General features: G+C 45.1%; 2 protein-coding genes and 1 non-coding gene across 6 annotated transcripts in view; 2 read left to right on the forward strand and 1 right to left on the reverse strand.

Annotated features, from left to right (window-relative positions):
* Nucleotides 1-7,860, forward strand: part of Ubap2 (ubiquitin associated protein 2) — a 75,912-nt gene extending 68,052 nt beyond the window's left edge. For 3 of the 4 annotated variants that reach the window (XM_048420062.3, XM_048420063.3, XM_048420065.3), the window contains exons 18-29: nucleotides 823-1,003; nucleotides 1,797-1,866; nucleotides 3,071-3,242; nucleotides 3,352-3,443; nucleotides 3,713-3,760; nucleotides 5,423-5,501; nucleotides 5,628-5,833; nucleotides 6,118-6,217; nucleotides 6,303-6,410; nucleotides 6,542-6,609; nucleotides 6,692-6,883; nucleotides 6,971-7,860. In XM_048420062.3, coding sequence (XP_048276019.1) covers nucleotides 823-1,003; nucleotides 1,797-1,866; nucleotides 3,071-3,242; nucleotides 3,352-3,443; nucleotides 3,713-3,760; nucleotides 5,423-5,501; nucleotides 5,628-5,833; nucleotides 6,118-6,217; nucleotides 6,303-6,410; nucleotides 6,542-6,609; nucleotides 6,692-6,883; nucleotides 6,971-7,066 — 1,412 coding nt within the window. In that variant the 3' untranslated portion in view covers nucleotides 7,067-7,860. Of the gene's footprint in view, nucleotides 1-822; nucleotides 1,004-1,796; nucleotides 1,867-3,070; nucleotides 3,243-3,351; nucleotides 3,444-3,712; nucleotides 3,761-5,422; nucleotides 5,502-5,627; nucleotides 5,834-6,117; nucleotides 6,218-6,302; nucleotides 6,411-6,541; nucleotides 6,610-6,691 lie in introns of all 4 variants that reach the window. The other variant, XM_085677240.2, reaches the window with a different exon arrangement.
* LOC125391462 (small nucleolar RNA SNORD121A) lies at nucleotides 229-307 on the forward strand. Its single transcript, XR_007229148.1, has one exon. It is a non-coding gene; the product is annotated as a small nucleolar RNA SNORD121A (small nucleolar RNA).
* A 2,591-nt stretch (nucleotides 7,861-10,451) lies between the features above and the next one.
* Nucleotides 10,452-22,768, reverse strand: part of Ube2r2 (ubiquitin conjugating enzyme E2 R2) — a 61,853-nt gene continuing 49,536 nt past the window's right edge. Inside the window, exons 3-5 of the mRNA XM_087897182.1 lie at nucleotides 21,802-21,899; nucleotides 12,768-12,902; nucleotides 10,452-11,450 (exon numbers count right to left, since the gene is read on the reverse strand). Coding sequence (XP_087753308.1) covers nucleotides 11,231-11,450; nucleotides 12,768-12,902; nucleotides 21,802-21,899 — 453 coding nt within the window. The 3' untranslated portion in view covers nucleotides 10,452-11,230. The remainder of the gene's footprint in view (nucleotides 11,451-12,767; nucleotides 12,903-21,801; nucleotides 21,900-22,768) is intronic.

Consider the following 22,768-nt stretch of genomic DNA (forward strand, 5'->3'; position numbering starts at 1 on the left):
TACATGGGTGTGGGGTATACAGTGTAAATCCAGCATGCAAGAGGTGGCAGAAGGATCAGGAGTTCAAAGTCATCCTTGGGTGCTTAGAAGTTCATAGTTGGCCCATGCTAAACGAGACTATCTCAGAAAGAAACCAGGTTGCCCAAGCTGCAGGCCAACCTTTCGCCTGCCCGCCATGAACTCCCTTCTTGTTAGTGTGGAGTGCTTCTTCCCAGGGCATTCTGCAAGAGAGAAAAGACGATGATGTGTTTCCAAGCACATATCTGACTTATATGTGTGGATGACAATCAAGCTGAGTCTTTTCCAAAGGTCATCAGTTCTGTCCATCTCATCCCTGAAACATAAAACCTTGTGACTGTGAGACACACAGAGGAAGTTCCCACTGTGGATTTGCAAGTAGACATTGGTGTGAATTCTTCCTGCCCGTGTCCCCTGGCAGCCTTCACTGGTTTCATGTGGGTGGAGGTGCTCTGGGGAGTTCTTGCCTGCTCTTCTCCCTCGGGCCACATTTTCTACGGGAAGTTTATCCATTGCACACACACATCCATGTTGGCCCATCTTTTCTTCTCTGGGTGTGTGTCAGGTTTCTGAAAATGGGAGAAATATGTCCCCATCAAGACAGCTTAGGATTGGGTGTCCTTTTCTGTTCTCTGTCCACACCTTTCACACCTGTATGAAGCAGTAGAGCTGTCTGGTGACATGCCTAGATGATAGGCTAGGAAATGTAGCATGTTGTATATCATATCTGAATGTGACCAGATACTGACTGTGTGTCCAGTACTAAGGGTTGCTTCTGCGGCTAAAGAAATACGTTTCTTGCAGGTACTTCATCCACTTTAGATCCAAAGTCGACAGACCCACCAGCCCTCCCATCTGTGGGCTCCTTACCCAGCACCACCTCCTGCACTGTACTTCTGCCCTCTACATCCCAACACACTGCCACTTTGCCCTCCTTGTCCCAGTCTGGGGACCTGTCCAGCAGCCCCCTTTCTCAACTTACCAGGTATGTGGGTGACAGAAAAGAAAGGGGATGGAGACTTGTGGGGCTCCTGTCAAGCTGGTGCCATTAACAAAGCTTATTTGTCACCTCTGGTGGAGTATCAGACTTCTGTTGTAAAATACTGGCTTAGACTTTGGCCTGTCATGGCCCAGCATCACCTGATATGAAAACCCTAACTGCTTCTGATGTCTCTGTCTGAGGTCTCCTGAGAAGCAGTGGAACCACAATGACTTTCTTGTCCCGAGTTCTTGACCCATGCCGCTTTAATACAGAATAAGAATGACATGTATCTGATTTAAATTTGTCCTGATCCCAGAGATAAATTATTGGAATAGGATACATGAAAAGAAATTAGCTTGTTAACATACCTTCTGGCTAGAGTTATTTGATCCATTTAGTTCAGAGCAGACGTGAGTTATTTGAACTCTGTATCTGATTGGAATTTAAGCTGGACTCTTAGGTGTGGGCAACACATAGAAAGAACCTCGCTTGACTCACAGTCGTATAAGCTCTCCAGATAAACAATCCTGGTTTTACTCTTATAGCCAAAAAAGGTTATAATTTATTGAAGCCAGGATGTACCAGATGTCATGGTTTGGCCGTGTAAGTCATTTTTGACCCCTAGGAGTACTTGCCACAGGAGTCTAAGGGCATGAAGCCTGATTCCCAGCCAGGTGATCAGGGATAGGATTGACCTTGATTATAGCTAAACCAGATAGGTCTTGCTTCTGTGGAAAAAAAAAAAAAAAAAAAAACAACTTGTGTTTTTGTACCTGTGCTTTATTTTATTTCCTAGTTCCCTCTCCAGCCACCAGAACAGCTTGTCTTCTGCACATGCAGCACGTCCCACAAGCACGCCACACACTGTAAGTGCACACTCCTCCTGCACAGTAAACCAAGACCTCCCGTGTGTAGTGGGGAAATTGGTTTGTTTTTGTTTGAGATAACCCAGAGTCTCATGGTTTACTGCCTTAGTTTCTTATTCCTGTCTGCAGATCTCTCACACTATCTGCCTAAAAGATGTAAACTAAATTGCATTCCATCTTGTTAATGCCATTTGGGACTTTGCTAGTGGTAGTGATTAAATATCTGGTTTGACCGACCTTCATACCATCTTTGCTTGCTTAGAGACAGACAGTTGGAGGAAAGATGTTTTAGAATGTCATGAAATTTAGGCCAGGAGCATTTCAGAGTGGAGGTTTCAGCGAGGGAATACCTGTGAATGTTTGCTGACATTTATTATGTATGTGCACCTTTTGTGTGCCTATAGCACAGAGGTCAAGAAGGAAGGTATCAGTTCCCTGCATTTAGAGCTACAGACAATTGTGAGGTACCAGGTGTGTGCTAGGGACCAAATCTAGGTCCTTTGCAAGAATAGCCAGTGCTTTTAATCACTGAACGATCTGTATAGCTTCCTTTTTATTTCTGTGTGTGCATCTGTTGGTGTTGTCTCTGTGTGACTGTGGGTGGCTATCCATAGAGTCTGGAAAAGGGTATTGAATCCCTGATGTTGGTGTGACATAGGCTGTGAGCCTTCTGATGGGATGTGGGTGCTTGGAACAGAACTGTACACGCTGACCTTGAGCCATCTCTCCAGCACCTTAAAATAAAGTGACATCTGTTTTTCTCTCTGTCTCCGTAAACATTGTGCGTTGATTCTCACTATCTTGTCTTTTGCATGCTCCCCATCCTTGGAGAGCTGCCCTTTCCATGAGACTATACACCTCCATTTGCTGTTTTGTAACACTGAGGTAGGAGCAGAGACTCCTGTCTTCTAGAAGAACTGCATGTGCTCTTAGCCACTGAGGTTAACAGTCTCAGACTGGTCTGGAACTCAGTATGTGGACCACGCTGGACCAGTTTAATAGTCGTTGTGTTCTCTTTTGAGTCCTGCTGGCTGAATCTGGCTACACTGACTCTTGAGACAGAGTGATTCTCCCTCAATTTATAGTTGCCAAGTACTGTCATTGTCCACTGCCCATTGTGCCATAGGTCTGTCTGGAGTCCCGGCTGTCCCAGCTCCTCCTTCCTTGCCATAAAATCCACACATCTTGTCTTTTGTCTTGCCAGCATGCCAGTGTGGAGAGCACCCCATCCTCGGCCACCTTCTCTACAGCTGCAACCTCTGCCCCAAGTGCCCCATCCTCGGGAGTTGTCTTGCCTGGGAACAGTCTGTGCCTGGGTGGGACCACTGTGAGCGTGCCCAGCAACAGTACCAGGGCCACAGCCTTGGTGACCTCAGGTATGTCCTTTACCTACCCTTTCCCCCACCTCCACCAGTGAACTTCCAGGCTTCACATTGAAGGGGGTAGATAATCTATTGTGTTTGATTTTTTTTTTCCTCTTTGTAGGCAAAGCACCCCCAAACCTGCCTCAAGGGGTGCCTCCTCTGCTACACAATCAGTACCTCGTGGGCCCTGGAGGACTGCTCCCTGCTTACCCGGTGAGCACATAGTAGAACTCTGGTTGGCTCAGGGGCTGGCACCTTGCAGGACACGATAAATGGTTGAGTTAGGCCAGGGCTGCCTACCTGAGGCAGCTCATCTCTCCCTGTCTTTGTCCACCCAATACCTGATGTGTCTTCCTCCTTCCAGACTCTATGTAGATGGGATCTTTTCCTTTAGCACCTGACCCAGTCCCATTCTTGAGTGTATCTGTTTTGGTACCTGAGATGGCTTTGGTGTGGTCCCTAATCTGCTGATTCTCCTGCAGATCTACGGCTATGATGAGCTCCAAATGCTGCAGTCCCGGCTGCCAATGGTGAGTATGACATGACTCAGTGGACCCGGACAGCGCAGACTCTCAGGGCTCCTCCTTTCCTCGCTTGACTCCCTCAGCTATGGGATTCTCCACACCACCTTTGAGAAGCTCTGTCTGGTCCTATGTTTGGTTTGACCATTTCTTTTGAGCAGTGGTCATCCTGGGGAATTTGAGACTTTAGACCAAGAACATATGTGAGCCATGCCCTGTACCAAATCTAGTCCCCTATTTTCCTACTCTATTCCTTTTCATTTTCTTTAAGAAACATAAGAACAGCTGAACATGGAAGTATGTTCTGTAATCCCAGAGACACTAAGCTTGAGTTCAAGACCAACATAGGCTGTATGTTGAGATCCTGTCTCAGAACAAACAAGCAAATATCATATAATCCATGATCTGAGAATTGCCCTTGGGATTTAGTGTTGTCTTCCTCAGAGAGCGGCCAATGGCCACACTCATGGGAGCAGCATTGCTTTTCTCCCTGTGTTGAATGGGGGCAGGATCGTCTCACTTTATCGATGTCACCTGGCCTTATCCTGCTGGCCCTGGTGCTGGTGCCTCACTTCCAACCAGGGCTGTCTGTTCTGACTCTGGGTCTAGGGATAAGATAATGAATGGGTCTTGTGGGAAAGCACAGTGGGAAGCCAAGGCGGTCAGTGGCGGACACAGAATGTGGTCTTTCGAGTTCCTCAGAGGAAGAGACTTCTACCCAAGCATGGTACCCAATTTTCCCATGTTGTGTAGTGTACCAGATGTGTGCCTGGTGCCCACAGGGTAAAAGAGGGCTTCGGATCCTTGGAACTGGTTATTAAAGTTGTGAACATCCATGTGGGTTGCTGGAAGAGCAACCAATTCTCTTAACCTTAGAGCCATCTCTCCAGCCCTTCCTTTTTCTTTTAAAAAGCTGTCTATTAGAGGACATCTCCAGTGCACCCACAGGGCAAACAGCTTCAAGTTTTTCCTTGGATCATATTTTCGTCCTCTTTTGGATTTCCGTTCTGGTCACCCTCCCCACCAGTCTCCATTTGGGCTTCTGCAAGCTGTTCGCTGTTTCCTGGGCCTCTTTGGGATTCTATCTGAGAATTGCATGATTTCCCTGGAGTTTACTAGACTAGAACCCAGAGGATCCGAGTGCCATTCCCAGCTGAGGAATACACAGTCCAGAACTCTGGCTGGTAAGGGCCACGGCAGGATTTCTTCACCCAAAGAGCACAGCCTTCTTAGCTTTGCAGCTGCCATTCTCAAGCTTGGCTCAGCAGTGTCATTGTTGCTGGTGCAAATGAATCGGGAGAGACTGGGCTAGGCAGGGCCTAGACACAGGGTCCTGTACCCACCTGGCGCTGCTCCATCCCTGTAAGCCTCCCAGGCCTTGCCTCTTGTGCCCTTCCAGTGTCTTCATTTAGAGCCACTCACAGCAAGGGCCAGTAGAGCTGGTTTGCTCTGTAGCATTTACTAAATCTCCACATGTGGTGAAAAAATAAGTGTTGAAGCAGGGTCTTGAGCTGTTCGCACCAAAGTTCCTGTCAACCTCAGTTCTCTGCCACAGCTGCCCGTCATGGGCACGCGGAGAGGCATCACCAGAGTGCTTGTGTTCTGTCAGCTGGGTCTGCTCTGAGCGTGGGTGAGGCCATCTGCTCAGTGAGTCTCCTTGGTTTCTTCTAGGATTACTATGGGATTCCATTTGCAGCACCCACAGCTCTTGCCAGCCGAGATGGGAGTTTAGCTAATAATCCATATTCAGGTTAGTTGGCTCCGTGGGCAAGAGAGGGAGGGGATGGGCTGGCCTGTAGCTAGCCATAGAAGACCAGAAGGGCTGAGGTGCTTGAGCTGTCAGTTAGACCTAACAGCTAGCCTGGTGTTCTTCTAGGTGACGTCACAAAGTTTGGCCGAGGAGACTCTGCATCCCCTGCACCTCCAACAACACCAGCTCAGGCACAGCAGAGTCAGTCTCAGACCCACCACACAGCACAGCAGCCGTTTTTGAATCCTGCTCTGCCACCTGGGTACAGCTATACCGGCCTCCCCTACTACACAGGCGTGCCCAGTGCCTTCCAGTATGGACCCACTATGTTTGTGAGTATTTTCAGATCATTCCTGGGGCTTTGTGTCCTCAAGGCTGTGAAACCCTGTGCAGTTTTCCGGCATCTGTCAGCAGTGGACGAGTGTGGCCACAAGCCCCATTGCCTTACATTTTTGGCCTTGAGGATTGCTCGGGTCAGATTCTGTTTCCCGGCTGCCTTTATCCATCATGGATTGCTCTTAGGAAAATGCTGGTTCTCTTGTCTGATTTAGTTTTGCCAGAGGCGCAGAGATCTGTCTGCTCTCTTTGCCTTACTCTTACCTGCCCGTCCCACTAGGTCCCACCGACTTCAGCAAAGCAGCACGGTGTGACCCTCAGCACTCCCCCTACCCCTTTTCAGCAGGCCAGTGGTTATGGACAGCACACTTATAGCACAGGTAAGGGCATACCTCCCTAATAAGGGGCACAGGGTCAGACAAACTTGCTTAGCCCACACATGCCTTTTGTACCCTGCCATGTTAGGTTATGATGATTTGGCCCAGGGGACAGCGGGAGGAGACTATTCCAAGAGTGGCTATGGTGGATCATCACAGGCACCAAACAAATCAGCTGGATCTGGGCCTGGCAAAGGTAGTGTCGTCTCCTCTCCAGAACTAGGACCTGCAATACTTGTCTCCTCTCTGAGGCAGGCAGCACTGCTGTGGGGCCTCTAAAACTGGGACTGAATGCTAGGGGGAGCACTTAACTGTCTTTCCTCCTAGGAGTATCAGTATCTTCAGGCACCACTGGCCTACCGGATATGACTGGTTCTGTCTACAATAAGACACAGGTGAGGGCCTACGAAGGCGGGCAGGTAGATGAGAGAACAGTTGTTCAACCTGAGCCTCTCATTGTCATCTCTGTTCCTACAGAACTTTGACAAGCAGGGATTTCATGCAGGGACACCCCCACCTTTCAACTTGCCCTCTGCCTTGGGCTCCACTGGGCCGCTGGCCCCTGGAGCAGCAGCTGGTTATGCACCCGCACCGTTCCTGCATATCATGCCGGCCCACCAGCAGCCCCACTCCCAGCTGCTGCACCACCACCTACCGCAGGATACCCCGGTGAGCGCAGTGATGGAGGCAGCCTCCCTACCGTGGGCCTGGGGTTCTGTGCCTGCCTTTATAGCCTTGTCTCCTCTTCCTCCTCAGAGTGGCTCTGGTCAGCGCAGCCAGCCCAGCTCCCTGCAGCCCAAGTCTCAAGCCTCCAAACCCACCTATGGCAGCTCTCCATACTGGACAAACTAGACCCTGAAAAAAACAAGGGTGGGCTCTTGGGCAGGAGAGAACACATGGAGCACATTTCTGGGAGCCCGGTGCCCTTTCCTAGAATTCTGAGACCTAACTGTTATCAGCTGAGCCTCTGTGGGAAGCCTGCCTCCCAGACCCACTGTTGTATGTGATGTATTTATGTATGTGTTTGTAAATGTGATATAAGCCTGGAGGAGCTGGGGTGGCTACCCCAGGAGCACACGAGTGTGCTCTCCCCATGTGGACACCCTCACTGCAGCTAAGCAATCCCCACCCCTTCTGCCTTCTGGCCTCCCATGTGGCTCCCAGCTCAGTGGGCTATTTGAAGGACTGCTGGTTTGGGGACTGGGGTCAGGTACCAATGAAGAATCACGACTTTTCTTTATCTCGCTCGCTGTGAACCATTGTTTCTTCCCTCTGTAATTACTTCATATTGTTTTTGAGAAACGGATTTTTGTCATTTGTCATGGTCCCCATTCCAACAGATCTTAATCTGGGAATAGCAGAGATGACCCCTGTCCAGCATAAACCCGTCTGCCCGCACAACAAGGCCTTCTGGTCTGGCCCTACCCTAGGGGCTTGCATTTGACCAACCATTTAAAACAGAATCTGACCTGGGTCTCAAGATGTTCAGCCAGTCAGCTCCCATGAAAAGAAATCAATCTGTTTCCATCTCAGTGAAAGCCTGTTTCCAAACAAAGGCTGCTCCACACCAGTTGTCCTGAACCTGGCGGGCAACTGTTTCAGGGTTTTCTCTCATGCAAACTCCACCTAATAAAGTTCTGAGAGCATGCTGGTTCTCTGTGTACTGTGACTAGGGATGGTTTGGGAGTCACTGGACCTCACAAGGACAGCTACCTTTCTCTGCATGCCTAGGCTGTGCTCGGGAAAGCTGATGTGCCTTTTCAGGCCATCTGGTCCGGAGAGCAGGAGTGCCAGGGGTAGTCCAAACCCCAAGTGACCGATAACCTGGAGGGAAGCCAATGGACTATTATTACTCCAGGCCCCAGAGCTGCCTGTGCCTGCCCCTTGTTTCTGCTGACAGTGGGATAGGTTACCTACTGAGTCGGGTTGGGGCGGGCATTATCCTCAAGTGTCACAGCTCCAGCTCCAACTGTTTCAGACTATTCTATGTAAGAGGAGCACACACTTCATTCAAAAATGCTCTGAGTTTTGGGGCTAAGGGTGTAATCCCTGTAATCCAGACCTAGGCAGTGTTGGGATTAGCGAGTTTGAAGTGAGACATATCTACCAGAAGTTTGGAGGATTTGGGGTCCACAATAACAGACATATCTGCTATAGTCAGGAGCAGTGGTCAGCCATCAGACCTCTGTAGCTGTTGACTCATGTAGTTTAGGATCCTGGCCAACTGAGGCAGGAACACCCCTGTTTAGTCTCTGCTTCATGAATGAGGGAACTGAGCGAGTAATCAGTGTTTGCTCCAGGGTGGTAACACCCTTCAGTAAGTTAAACAAATGGCCTTGACTTTAATAATCTTCCTTAAAAGAGGTTATTGACTTAAGGTAGTCTCTACAAAAAGGTCCCTGGAGCCCAAGTAGTGGTTTTAACTTGTTAGCTGAGACCTGGCTATTGTTGGTGTGTCGGGGGGAGTGTGACCCATGGGTAAGTAGCAATACAGGTATATTTTATTTCACATTTTTTATTAGACAGATGGGCAGAAAAAGACAAAATAAACCACTAAGGAGAAGTCAACACAAAATGCATCGGGTAAACTTTTCTCATAAGTTAAACTGAAAAACCATCAATTTTAGCTAAGGAAACTACTGAAATCGGTTGTGTCCGCTGGTTTAATTGAAAAATTGCATCTGAATCTTTTTAGTTGCAAATGTAAACCTTGTGCATCCGGGTGGTTTTCCAAGAGAGCTATGCATTTTCCTTCCAGTGGACAAGATGGAACCCAGCAAATAATGGCCAGGAGGGGAAAGAAGGGACTGCAGAAGTAGAGCGTGGCTGATAGGATTCTGGAATAATATGAGAGAAGCAACAGAATCAGGACACTATATACTTTCTCCACTCAGCCTCAGTGAGGCCTTGATTAGACTAAAAAAGTTGTTCTTTTCACATCAAGTACCAACTGTACTCAAAGGTCGGCTTGCAGCTAAAGACCTCCATCTACTTCCCCAAGAGAGAAGCACTCGAGTGGTTTTCCATGGGGCATGTTCTCAGGGACCAAAGTTTGTGACCACCAACTGTTGTCTAAACTGCCAGTGTCTGCCTGCCAGCAAGTCAGCATAGTCTTTGGAACTACCTGTACCCCCATCAAAGGCAAACCTAGCCTTAACAGTAATGTCAACAGAAGCTGAGAGGCCCACCTCCACTTGCCTCTCTGGCTCAGAGTCAACATGCAATAGAGGCCAGCAGGGCGCCTCCCACGATGCCAAGGTGCCTAGCATGCTCAGGAGTGAGATGCTTTAGCTTCAGTGTGAAGGCTTTTGTTTAGGAGGCCAGCAGGGTAAACTTTTGGGGCTGGGTGCAGGGGGGGAAGATTAGCACTATGTATGGATCCAGGGCTGCAGGCTATCCAGGAGTATTAAGAGGAACAAGTGAGTTCCCACTGGGTACAGCCCTGGCCCTAGGAGATTGATTTCATAAACATTTCTGGACTAAACATTCTCACTGAAGAACAGATCCAATTTTAGAGGCCACAGAACTGGGAAATGGCATTCATTCAGGAGCATTCGAAGAGTGAATAAAAACCCTGAGATCAGAAAGGAAGGAAGGAGCGCCTACAGTGGAGGATCCATCCTCCCCAGTTCCTATCTAAGCCAGTACACAAGGATCGTAGCATCCTATCCTTCCGAGAACTAGTTTTATATCATAGCAGTTTGCTGAACCAGGAACAAAAATCTTAACTTCAAATCTGAAGTTCCTGGATGGTGAAAGCTAAAGTAGCTTGCTCACTCTTGATTGAAGCAACACGTGATTGAAATCTGGGAAACAGCTGCAACTGCAGCCCTGCCCAAACTGGGGTAAGCCCAGGGGAAGCTCCAGAACAATTCTGTACTCTGTACATTGGAAGGATAAAAACGTCCAGATCCAAGTCACACGCCCACAAGTATCACTATCAGGATGAGCAGCTCGATGAAAACCAAAATCTTAACACATGCACCTAGGATTAATACTGAATAATTAGAAATGGCTACTTAAAAAATAACCCCCATTTGAGTATCTGAGATGTTTCCTCCCCCAACAGCGGCTTTTGACCTTCCCCCAGCAGCATCAATCAAAACTGGTACAATTTTCAATTCTTTGTTTTCATAACTAAAACTTCACGCACACTGCCTTTCACTTCCCCTCACCCCACTCTGGTAGAAAAAAAAAGATACCCTATCTTTAAAATAAATAGCAACGAAGTGCTCAGTTCTATGTAAAGTATGAATATTTATTTCAGGCTTTAGATCCCAATCAATTCCAAAAAAACAAAATCTGATTTCTCTCAAGAGTAGCTGTAGCCTCCATGTTGGGGTGATGTCATAGAGGCAGAAGCAGCACACTTCATCAGGATTAGCAAGAGTAAGTCCCTGATGCCCACTGCATCCCAGCCTTAGGAAGGGAAAGAAACAAAGTTCACCACCACGGGCTGAACAAATGCACACGCACTACTGGAAAGGAGCAGCTAAACCTTGCTTGGCAAATTGGCTTTTTTTTTTAAGTTTGTTTTGTGGGTTTTTTTGTTTTTTTTTTGGTTTTGTGTTTTTCCCCCCCATTTTCTTTTGCTACCCAATATATGCAGCACTCGTGGACGCCCAGTGAGTTCCCAGCTTTAAACACATCATGTCTTAAACAGACTAATTCTTCAAGAATCTAAAAACAGACAAACGTGTTTTGCTGTGAACATTCTGCAGAGATGAAGTGAGGTGGGAGTTTGAAGGGTGGTGGCTTTTTTTTTTCTTTAAAAAGAATCAATACAGTGATGGAAGGGTAAAGAATGCAAGAATTCAGACATTCTGTGGAGGGTACTTTCTCTCCAGTAAAGGTCCATAAAAAGGAGCAAACTGAGATCCGCAGGGAGTCAGCAGGAGCTGTGTGTTTCCCCACCCCATGAGTAAGTTTTTGCTGAGGGGCCACCATAGATCCCCACTTGCTCCCCTCCCTTTGGCCTGAGACGTCAGGGCAGTACAGGGGCACTGAAGGAACATGTCACGACTCTTCGTTCCCAGAATCATCATCATCATAACAGTCGGCGTCCTCTTCCTCCTCGTCTTCATCATCAATGTCGTCATCATACAAGTCGTCATACAGCAGATCTGAGCTGTTGTCATTGGAAGGCACTTTAGTTTTGATGCAGTATTCTGCCAGGGTTGTGGGGACCTTCACTCCATCCTTTTCTGCTTCAGCCTTAGTGGCCGAGACCTGTTTCCTGAAGAGAGGATGACACAATGGTTTGAGAGGATGTAACTAACACACACTGGCCTCCAACTCTAATCCTCTTGCCCTTAAGTCTCCTTATGCGGGGATTACGAACAAAACCCATCGTACTTGTCTTAAACCTATTTTTTAAGAAACTTGTAACTGACTATAATCAATAAATATTCTCATCACTCACTTTGCAAACTCCAGATAAAACAGATACCCTGCAGCACACGAAGGCACCACTGGGTACCATCATAGAGGCTCCTTGCTTATAGCCTTGTTTGAGACAAAAATCTCTTCACTGATACATGGATCAAGCTAGCTAATCCTGTCTTTGCCTCCCATCTCCTGCTGAGGGCTCAGGGATTACAGATGCATGCGCACTACTGGCTTTTTATGTGCGCTCTGAATTTAAGAGTCAGCCTTGTTTGTGTGTGTGTATGGGGGGGGGGGTGTTGGGAATCAAACCCAGGGTGTGTATCAAGCATTTCAGCCAGCTCTTAGCTAGAGCCCAGCATATCTGTGGTGCCTTGAATGCTGCTTCCCTTGGCTACTAGGTCCCTCCCCAAGTCACTAAGTCTCACTGGTTTGGAGTGCGCACTCTTCATTAGAAGATGCCCTGTCTTCCTCAGTCTCCCATCACTTAGTGGTGGGCGTGTCAGGTAACAGGTGTACAGCAAATGCTGGTTGTTTAAGTGTAAAATAGTTTCATCCCAAAAGTACAAAAACCAAAGGCATCAAGATGGAGGATTGGAAAAACTGAAAACATAAGAACAACGCTTCCCTGAAGCTTTAGTTTGTCTCAGGCTTTGCACATATTCCTGTAGCTGCTATAGATCTTTACCACTTACACTACTTACTTTTTTTCTTTTTTTTAAGATTTATTTATACATCTTTATAAACATAAATATAAATAAAATATAAACATTTATTTATACAGTGTTCTGTCTGCACACCAGAAAAGGACACCAGATTTCAATATAGATGGTTGTAAGCAACCATGTGGTTGCTGGGGATTGAACTCAGGTCCTCTGAGCCATCTCTCCAGCCCCTCGATTCTTGACATAAATAATTCAACCCCAGTACTCAGGAGGCAGAGGCTGATCTCTGTGTTCAAAGCTAGCCTGCTTTAAAGAACATCCGTCCCATTCTGTCTCACCCCCCCCCCCCCCGCTTTCTAATGAGCTTATTTTTTGTTTTGTTTTTGTTTCTGTCCTGGGTTCTCTTAGATTCCTACTCCGTAAGTCTGAGAGTTGTTTTAAAAATAGCAGGATATTGAAGTTTGTGCGTGAGCAGTGAGGTCCAGAATGCCAGTCTGACTCACCTGATGATCTCAGCATACTCCTTGTCTTTTCCTTTACTGTCCCTCCATTTCCTGAACATAACTGAAGCATCCACGTTGGCTGGAGAAAAGGTGTTGGGCTCATTAAGCAGTGAGATTACACTTAACAGGATAGTCCTGAAAAGCAAAGAAACGACTGTGAAAACCCATGTTCAGAAAGTAGTTTTTAAAGAAGTTACAGTCAGTTTTTAAAGTTTTTCACCCTTAAAATATCTGATACAAATGTGAGGTTATATTTGAAGACTTATGAAAAGCGATGATACGTCGCTTTTGTTTTGTTTTGGGAGTTGGTGAGATGGCCCAGCAGGTAAAGGTGCTTGCCACCAAGCCTGGGGACTTGACTTTGATAGCCAGGATGAACACGACAAGAAGAGAATAGCTACCCCAAGTTGTTCTCACACTTCTGCTTAGATGCCAAATATACATACACAGTAAATATGATAATAGTTCAGAGGTTAACAGCACTGCCTGCTCTTTCAGAGGTCCTGAGTTCAATTCCCAACAACACATGGTGGCTCATAGCCATTTGTAATGAGATCTGATGCCCTCTTCTGGCCTGCAGGTGGACATGCAGGGAGAATGCTGTTAGCATTGTGTGTGTGTGTGTGTGTGTGTGTGTGTGTGTAAAACCTATTAGGATTAGGACCAGAAGTCATTTACCCCGGCTGCCAGAACTCCAGGTAAGCAGCCTGCCTGTGTACCTACACAACTCTCAGTGCCCCCAATCATCCCCAACATCCCCACTTCTCACAGTCTTGACCCAGCCCCCAATACAAGCAGAGACTCCCTCCTGGAACACAGGCCTTGCAGACGACCAACAGAACTCCAGCCCCAAACTCAAGAGGTGCCCTGCTTATTCCATAAGAGACCACACTGGCCACCAGAAGTACAAGTGAAGACCTCCTGCTCAACCACAGGCCTGAAGACCAGAGAGGAAACTCTTGAGGCGGCACCTAGACTTGTATCACCCCAAACACAACAGCCTAGAGGCCAGTGTAAAGGCACAGTAACAGCCAGGTAATGTGTCACCTGAGTCCAGCTATCCCACCACAGCCCCAACTATTCCAACACAGCTGGAGCACATGAAAACATCCTTAAAACCAACTTTACGTAGATGACCGAGGGCCTCAGGGAGGAAATGAATAAACTACAGAAATCAAGGAAGAGACTAACAAAAGGTTGAAGGAAATAAAAGGCCAAAAAGAAAAAGAAAGTTGTAGGAGACAAAACTGTCCAAGACCTGAAAATGGAAATAGAAGTAATAGAGAAAATACAAACTGAAGGAATTCTAGAAGGAAAACTTTAGTTAAGTGAAGAGGAACTACAGAGGTCAGCTTTGCCAGCAGAATACAAGAGATGAGGGGGCTGGAGAGATGGCTCAGCGGTTAAGAGCACTGACTCTTCTTCCAAAGGTCCTGAGCTCAATTCCCAGCAACCACATGGTGGCTCACAACCATCTGTAATGAGATCTGGTGCCCTCTCCTGGGGTGCAGGTACACATGCAGGCAGAATACTGTATACATAATAAATAAATAAATATTTTTTAAAAAAAAAAAGAATACAAGAAAGAAATGAGACTCTCAGGCATTGATGACAGCATAGAAGAAATAGATACATAGTAAAAGGAAATGTTAACTATAAAAAATTCTTGACATAAAACATTTAGGAAATATGGGACACTGTGAAAAGACCAAACCTGAGAATAATAGAAATAGAAGGAGAAGAAACCCAGTTTAAGGGCTCAGAAAATATTTCAACAAGATCATATGGGGGCTGGAGAGACGGCTCAGTGGTTAAGAGCATTGCCTGATCTTCCAAAGGTCCTGAGTTCAATTCCTCACAACCATCTGTAATGAGGTCTGGTGCCCTTTTCTGGCCTGCAGACATATACACAAACAGAATATTGCATACACAAATAAATAAATAAATCTACTTATTTATTTATTTAAAGAATGGGATTATATAAGAAAATGTTCCTAACCTAAAGAAGGACATGCCTATAAAGCCACAAGAAGCTTACAGAACACCAAATAGACTGGAGAAGAAAAGAAAGTCCCTCTGCCACATAATATCACTAAATACACATAACAAACAAAGAATATCAAAAGTTATAAGGGAAAAAGACCAAGTAACATAGAAAGGCATACCTGAATTACATCCGACTTCTCAAAGGAAACTCAAAGTCAGAAGGGCCTGAACAGATGTGCTGCAGACTCTTTAAGAGACCACACAGCAAAACTTTCAATCACCAAAGATGGAGAAAACAAGATATTCCATGATAAAGTCAATTTAAATAGTATTCACAAATCCATCCCTTCAGAAAGTCCTAGAAAAAAAACTCTAACCTAAGGAGGTTAACTATACCTACGAAATCATAGGAAATAACTTCCCACCAGCAAAACCAAAAGAAACACACACACACACACACACACATCACCACCACTAACAACAACAACAAAACAACAGTAATTAACAATCACTGGTCATTGCTATCAATAGACTCAATTCCCCAGTAAAGAGACACAGACTAACAGAATGGATTGAAAACAGAATCCATCCTTCTGCTATGCCCAAGAAACATACCTTAGCATCTATATATAGAGGAAAGGGTTGGAAAAAGATTTTCCAATTAAATGAAAGCTAGTGTAGCAATTCTACTATCTAACAAAATAGACTTCAATCCAAAACTAAGAGATAGGGGAGCTCCCAGCACTCGGGAGGCAGAAGCAGGTGGATCTCTGTGAGTTCAAGGCCAGCTTGGTCTACAAGAGCTAGTTCCAGGACAAGCTCCAGAGAAATTTTGTTTCAAAAGAGAGAAAGGGGGAGGGGGAGAAGGAAGAGAGGGAGGAAGGAAGGAAGGAAGGAAGGAAGGAAGGAAGGAAGGAAGGAAGGAAGGAAGGAAGGAAGGAAGGAAGGACATCTTACACTCACCAAAGGAAAAACCCCTGAAAATGATCTTTCAGTTCCTACTGTCTACCCCAAATGCAAGAGCACCCCACTGCTGTGGAATATTTAACTATGTAAGGATGGGTTACATTTGTTTATGTTGCATTTGTTTAACTATGAAAAGATGTGTGTCTATGTTACCTTGCCTGCCTAAAGCATCTGACTGGTCTAATAAAGAGCTGAATGGCCAATAGCTATTGTTAGAGGTGAGGCTGGCAGAGAGAGAAAATAAAAGAAACCTAGGAAAGAGAGGAAGGAGGAGAGAAAGAGGGAGATGCCCAGGACCGACCAGCCAGCCAGCCAGAGACAACAGAAAAAGAAGATAATACAGACAGGAGGAAAAAAGTAAAAAGCCCTGAGGCAAACAGTAGATAATGAAAAGGACTTTAAAAAAATTAAGTCCAAAGAGCTAGCCAGGAATGAGCCTAAGCTAGGCCGAGATTCATAACTAAGAAGTCTCCATGTCATGATTTGGGAGCTGGTTGGTGGCCCAAAAGAAAACACCTGGTACAACCCACATCTATAAAAGAAACAGTACTACAGCTTAAATCACATGCTGATCGTCACACACCAGTGTGGGAGACTTCAATAACCCACTCTTGCCAATAGACAGGTCATCCAGCCAAAAACTAAGCAGAGAAACACTGGAGCTAACTGGTTATAAATCAAATGAACCTAACAGACATCTACAGAACATTTCGCCCAAATACAAAAGAACACACCTTCTTCCCAGCATCTCATGAACCTCCTCCCAAGCTGACCACACACCTGCTCACAAAGCTCGTCTCCGAGAAACTGAAATAATCCCTGACCTATCAGACCATGGACTGGAGCTGGAGGTCAGCAGCAGCAACAGAAAGCCTACAAACTCGGAAACTCAACAACTCTACTGAATGAAAACTAAACTAAGACAGAAAGAAATTAAAGACTGACAACAACACACCCAATCTTATGGGACACAATGAAAGCAGTGCTAAGAGGTTCAAAAGTTCACAGCACTAAGTGCCCAAATAAAGAATTTGGAGAAATCTCACACTAGCGATTTAACAGCACACCTGAAAGCTCTAGAGCAAAAGAAAGTAAGTTCACCCAGGAAGAGGAGCTAGCAGGAAATAATCAAACTATGAGCTGAAATCAATAATACAGAAACGAAGAACAATACAAAGAGTTGGTTCTTTGAGAAAATCATTAAGATAGACAAACCTTTATCCAAATTAACTAAAAAGCTGATAGAGAATATTCAAATTAACAAAATCAGAAACATGAGGGGGGCCTAACAACAGACACTGAGAAAATTCAAAAAAATAATTAAGTCATACTTTAAAAACCTGTACTCCACAAAATTGGAAAATCTAAAATTAATGGATTCAAAAAAATAATTAAGTCATACTTTAAAAACCTGTACTCCACAAAATTGGAAAATCTAAAATTAATGGATAATTTTCTCAATAGATCCCACTTACCTAAGCATCACAATCAGATAAAGAGATCTATAACTCTATGGAATTAATGCAGTCATTAAATGTCTCCAAACTTAAAAAAAGCCCAGGGCCAGATATCTTTACTGCAGAAGTCTACAAGACTTTCAAAGAGGAACTAATACCAATACTCCTCACACTATTCCACAAAATAGAAATAAAAGGAACATCACCAAATTAATTTTATGAGGCAATAGTTACCCTGACACCCAAACTACACAAACATTTAACGAAGAAAGAATTACAAATCAATCTCCCTCATGAACATAGATGCAAAAATGCTCAATAAAATAATCACAATCCGCCCCCCAAAGGTTGGGCACTGGTGGCACACACCTTTAATCTCAACACTTAGAAGGCAGAAGCAAGCGATCTCATGAGTTGGAGACCAACCTGGTCTATAGAGCGAGTTCCAAGAACAGCCAAAGCTATACAGACAAAAACTTTCTCAAAAAACAAAACAATAAAAAGCCTCACAAACCAAATCCAAGAGCACATCAAAAAGATCATCCATCATGACCCAGTTGGCTTCATCCTAGAGATGCAGAAACGATTCAACATTTAAAAATCAGTCAATGTGATCCACCATATAAACAAACTGAAAGGAAAAAAACCATGATCATCTCAGATGTTGAAAAGTCTTTGACAAAAATCTAACTCCCCTTCTTAAAAAGTCTTGGAGAGATTACGGGAACAAGGGCCATACCTAAACATAATAAAAGCAATACACACCACGCAAACTGCCAACATTAAATTAAATGGAGAGAAACACAAAGAAATTTCAGTAATATCAGAGACAAGGCTGTCCACTTCTCCCTTTCCAATACAGTACTTGAATTTTTAGCTAGAGCAATAAGACAACTGAAGGAGATCAAGGGAATACAAATCGGAAAGGAAAGGAAGAAATCAAAGGATCATTATTTGCAGGTGGTATGACAGTCTACATAAGTGATCCGAAAAATTCTACACCTGATTCACTTTCAGTTAAGTGGCTGGATACAGAATAACTCACAAAACTCAACAGCCCTCCTATATAGAAATGATAGACTGAGAAATACATCAGGGACACAATACCCTTCACATCAAATAATAAAAAAATATCTTGAGGTAACACTAACCAAAGAAGGGAAAGACTTGTATGATAAGAACATCAAGTCACTAAAGAAAGAAACTGGAAAAGATATCAGAAGATGGAAAGATACCCCATGCTCAGGATCAGTAGGGTCAATATAATAAAATAAATGTAATAAAAATGGCCTTCCAACCAAAAGCATTACAACACAATTCTTTACAGACCTTGAAAGGACACACTCAACTTTATGGGAAAACTGAAATCCCAGAATAGCCGAAACAATCGTGACCACGAAAAGTACTACTAGGCCATGCAGTGGTGGTGCCTGCCTTTAATACCAGCATGCTTAACAACGGAAAATGCACCAACATAACACCCTGTGTGGGTGAGCAGAAAACCACAGAAAGATAAAATTAGGAAAATCATGTGTTAAGGAAAACCTATTTCACCTGTAGGTAAAACAGGAAAAGGACAAAGCCTGTTACAAAATGGGTAGGGAAAATGCATGCATGTACACACACACTCAACGCATGCAAACTAGCTTCTTGTGACAGTTTGCAGATCTCAGAACACCTGACCATGGTGTTGCAGACTTTGTTTTTCAAGACAGGTCTTCTCTGTGAGACAGTCCTAGTTGTCCTGGAACTCACTCTGTAGAGCAGGCTGGCCTCAAACTCACAAATATCCTCCTGCCTCTACCTCCTGAGAGCTGGGATCAAAGGCGTGCATCACCATCTTCCGGCCTGTTGCAGACTTTTAAAGCAGAGGCAGGCGGATCTGTGAGCTCAAAGAACACAGCAAGTTCCAAGCAAGTCAAGACTACACAGTGAGACACTACCTCCAAAATAAACCAACAACAAACAAATAAATAAACCAACCTGCCTTTTTTTTCCCTCCCAAGTCTACATATACTCCCCAGAGCAGCATTTGAGAAGCAAAAAGTTCAATTTTTAAAAACCTAAGTCTGGAGAGATGGCTCAGAGGTTAAGAGCACTGGTTGCTCTTCCAGATGTCCTGAGTTCAATTCCCAGCACCGACATTGTGGCTCACTACCACCTATAATGAGATCTGGTGCCCTCTTCTGGCCTGCAGGCAGACATGAAGGCAAAACAATTTATACATAATAAATAAATAATTTTTTTAAAGCAAAAAACAAAAACCATAGCTTAACAGAGATTTGTAGATGAGATTTATAGGCCTAGCAAAACTTGGTTCTTTTGCAGGGCTGTGGTGGCGCACACCTTTAATCCCAGCACTGGGAAGGCAGAGGCAGGTAGATCTCTGTGAGTTCGAGGCCAGCCTGGCCTACAAGCGCTAGTTCCAACAGGCTCCCACTAGGGGGGTAGACGCATGCCTCTGGAGATCAAACCTAGGGCTTGTCCAAGACAAGTAAGCAAAAACATGATTTAAAAATTTTATGATTGCATAACTGTGTGCATGTATGCTATGGCATACGTATGAAGACAAGAGGACAATTTTGGCCGGTGGTGGCGGTGCATGCCTTGGGAGACAGAGGCAGGTGGATCTCTGTGAGTTCGAGTCCAGCCTGGTCTACAAGAGCTAGTTCCGGGACAGGCTCCAAAGCTATAGAGAAACCCTGTCTTGAAAAACCAAAAGGGGGGGGGGAGGGAGAGAAGGAGAGAGAGGGGAAGGGAGGAGAGAGAGGAAGGGAGGGAAAGAGGAAGGAAGGAAGGAAGTGATCTCACCCCCACTCCGAAAGCTCTGTGGCTCTTAAAGCAGCTTCCGTTGTCTACCTGGTCATGGCTTCTACCAACTAAGCAAGGTGTTAGCCTAGGCTTTTAGTTGAGAGAACAGAAAAGCTAAAGGTTCCTCCAATGACTACAGTATTAAACATGAATAAAACCGAATCCCAGCCCGGCAGTGGTGGCGCACACCTTTAATCCCAGCACTCAGGAGGGAGAGGCAGGCAGATCTCTGAGTTCGAAGCCAGCCTGGTCTACAAGATCTAGTTCCAGGACAGACTCCAAAGCAAGAAGAGACAGTGAAACCCTGCCTTGAAAAAACAAAAACCAAACCAAAACAAAACAAAACAAAAAACCTAATCCCTTGAGTATTGTGGGCCATAGTTAAATCATTTCTTATTACATATGATCGCTAAGACCTGAGGCAGGACTACCACAGAAGTTCAAAGCCATCCTGGGTTACAGAGACTGGGTCTCATAGAAGCAACAAAAATCTCTTATCTTTTCATTTTCATTTTTGTTCCCCAAACAAGATCTTACTATGAAGACCAAGCTGGTCTTAAACTCACAGAGATCTGCCTGCTTCTGCCTCCTGATTAAAGGTGTGCGCCATTACACTTGGTCAAAAATGTATCTTTTAATTTATCAAGACTGTAACTAGTTGGGCATGCCTAGGTACCTCAGAAACAGCCAGGTGAGGTCCACAAGATGGGTTAGCGTAACAGGTAAGGAGGTTGCTGTCAAGTCTGATGAACAAAGCTGGGTTCTTGAAATCCACGTGATAGAGAAAACTGACTTCTACAAGTTCTGACCTCTGACCTCATACTCAGGCTATGACCTTCCCCTCAAATCAATACATACAGTAAAAAAAAAATTAATAAAAATAAACAATTTAAACACAGAAGTTGTGGGATGTAAGGAACAGTGAATCTGAGCCAGGCGGTGTTGGTGCACACCTTTAATTCCAGCGCTTGGGAGGCAGAGGCAGGAGAATCTCTGTGAGTTTGAGGCCAGCCTGGTCTACAAGAGTTCGTTCCAGGACAAACTCAAAAGGCACACAGAGAAACCCTGTCTCAAAAATCAAAAACAAAAAAACAAAAACAAACAACAACAAAAACCCAAACCTGATGGAGGGAAACGAGGAAGAATCCCAACCACCTCAGGAAGTTAGTCAACCAAGAATTGCCCACATTCCAGAAGCAACTCATACCCACCTTCAACCATTATCACTAAAGATCACTGTGACCACTGTCACCAGTGTCGCCTATGTCCCTTCAGGGATGCTCCAGGTCTCCCCCACCCTGTGTCCTACTCGCCCCAGCTCAGAGCTAGCCTCTCGCCCACCCCCCCAATAAATTTCTGACTTCTGCAGCATTCTGTGGCCTCCGATCACCACAATGCCCCTTTGAAGCCAAACCCTTACAACACACCCTCATGCCCTAGCCAGAGAGGAAGCCACCAAACACAGGAGAGAGTTCTCTCACAGCTTCACACTGAGTAAGACACTCCACATATGACTCAAGTAGCAAGTGTCTGAAGTCTGGTGTATTTGGGAGGCTGAGGTAAAGGGTTTACTTGAGCCCAGGAATTTGAGGTCAATCTTGGCAACATAGTAAGAATGTCTCAAAAATAGTTGGGCAGTAGTGGTGCATGCCTTTAATCCCAGCACCCGGGGCAGACACAGGTCACTGAGTTCAAAGCCAGACTGGTTTACAAATGGAGTTCCAGGAACCAGGGCTTTCACAGAGTAATCCTGTCTCAGAAAACAAATAAAAATAGAAAGCAGCGAACCAAGCTCAGCAAGTATAATACCTTACCTCACATTCTGAGTGGGATTCCACCTTTCAGAGGGCAGTTCTCCACTTTGTGGGTCATCTACAGGCGGATGAAGAATTGAAATGCATACATCTCCATTCTACAAAACAACATTACGACATTCAGTAAATACATAAAAAAACTGATGAAAGCAAGGTGCGGTGACACACACCTGCAACCCCAGTACTCAGACTGAGGCAACAGAATCTCAAGTACAAGGCCAGTCAAACCTGGTCTACACACACACACACACACACACACACACACACACACACACACGTCTGTGATAAAGGCCAGGTATGATGGTACGTGCCTTTAATCCCAGTACTTGATAGGCAGAGGCAGGCAAACATATGCGTTTGAAGTTAGCCTGGTCTAAATAGCAAATTCCAAACCAGCTAGTGCTACACAGTAAGAAGCTGTCTTTAATAACACAAACAAACAAAAACAACAACAAAAACCCACCAAAACATGCGATGAATAAGGTACATAATTTATTTGCTAAAGAGTTCGTTTCTTTTGATTATGGGAAAACCAGTTCTCCATGTTGAAGTTGAAGGGAACTAAATAGGATAAACATTCACCAGGACCATGTTTGGTGGCACATGCCTATAATAATCACAACACTCAATGAGATAAGAAACAAGAGGATCACTCAAAGTTTGGGGCAGCCTGATCTACATACATGTCAAGTTCCAGGTCATCCAGGGCTGTGTAGCAGGGCTGACCTTGAACTCAAGAGATCCATCTGCCTCTGCCTCTGCTGGGATCAATGGTGTGTGCCAAATCATGTTTTTTTAAGAATCAAAACTGGGAGATAAGAGTTAAAAACCTTTTTGAATTTAGCTGAGTGGTGGTGGTGCACACCGTTAATCCCAGCACTTGGGAGACAGAGGCAAGCAGATCTCTGTGAGTTAGAGGCCAGCCTGGCCTACAGAGCACATGCCAGGACAACTAGGGCTGTTACAC

The sequence above is a fragment of the Myodes glareolus genome, chromosome 16 (assembly GCF_982192425.1).
Source record: "Myodes glareolus chromosome 16, mMyoGla1.1, whole genome shotgun sequence".
Taxonomy (NCBI): Eukaryota; Metazoa; Chordata; class Mammalia; order Rodentia; family Cricetidae; genus Myodes; species Myodes glareolus.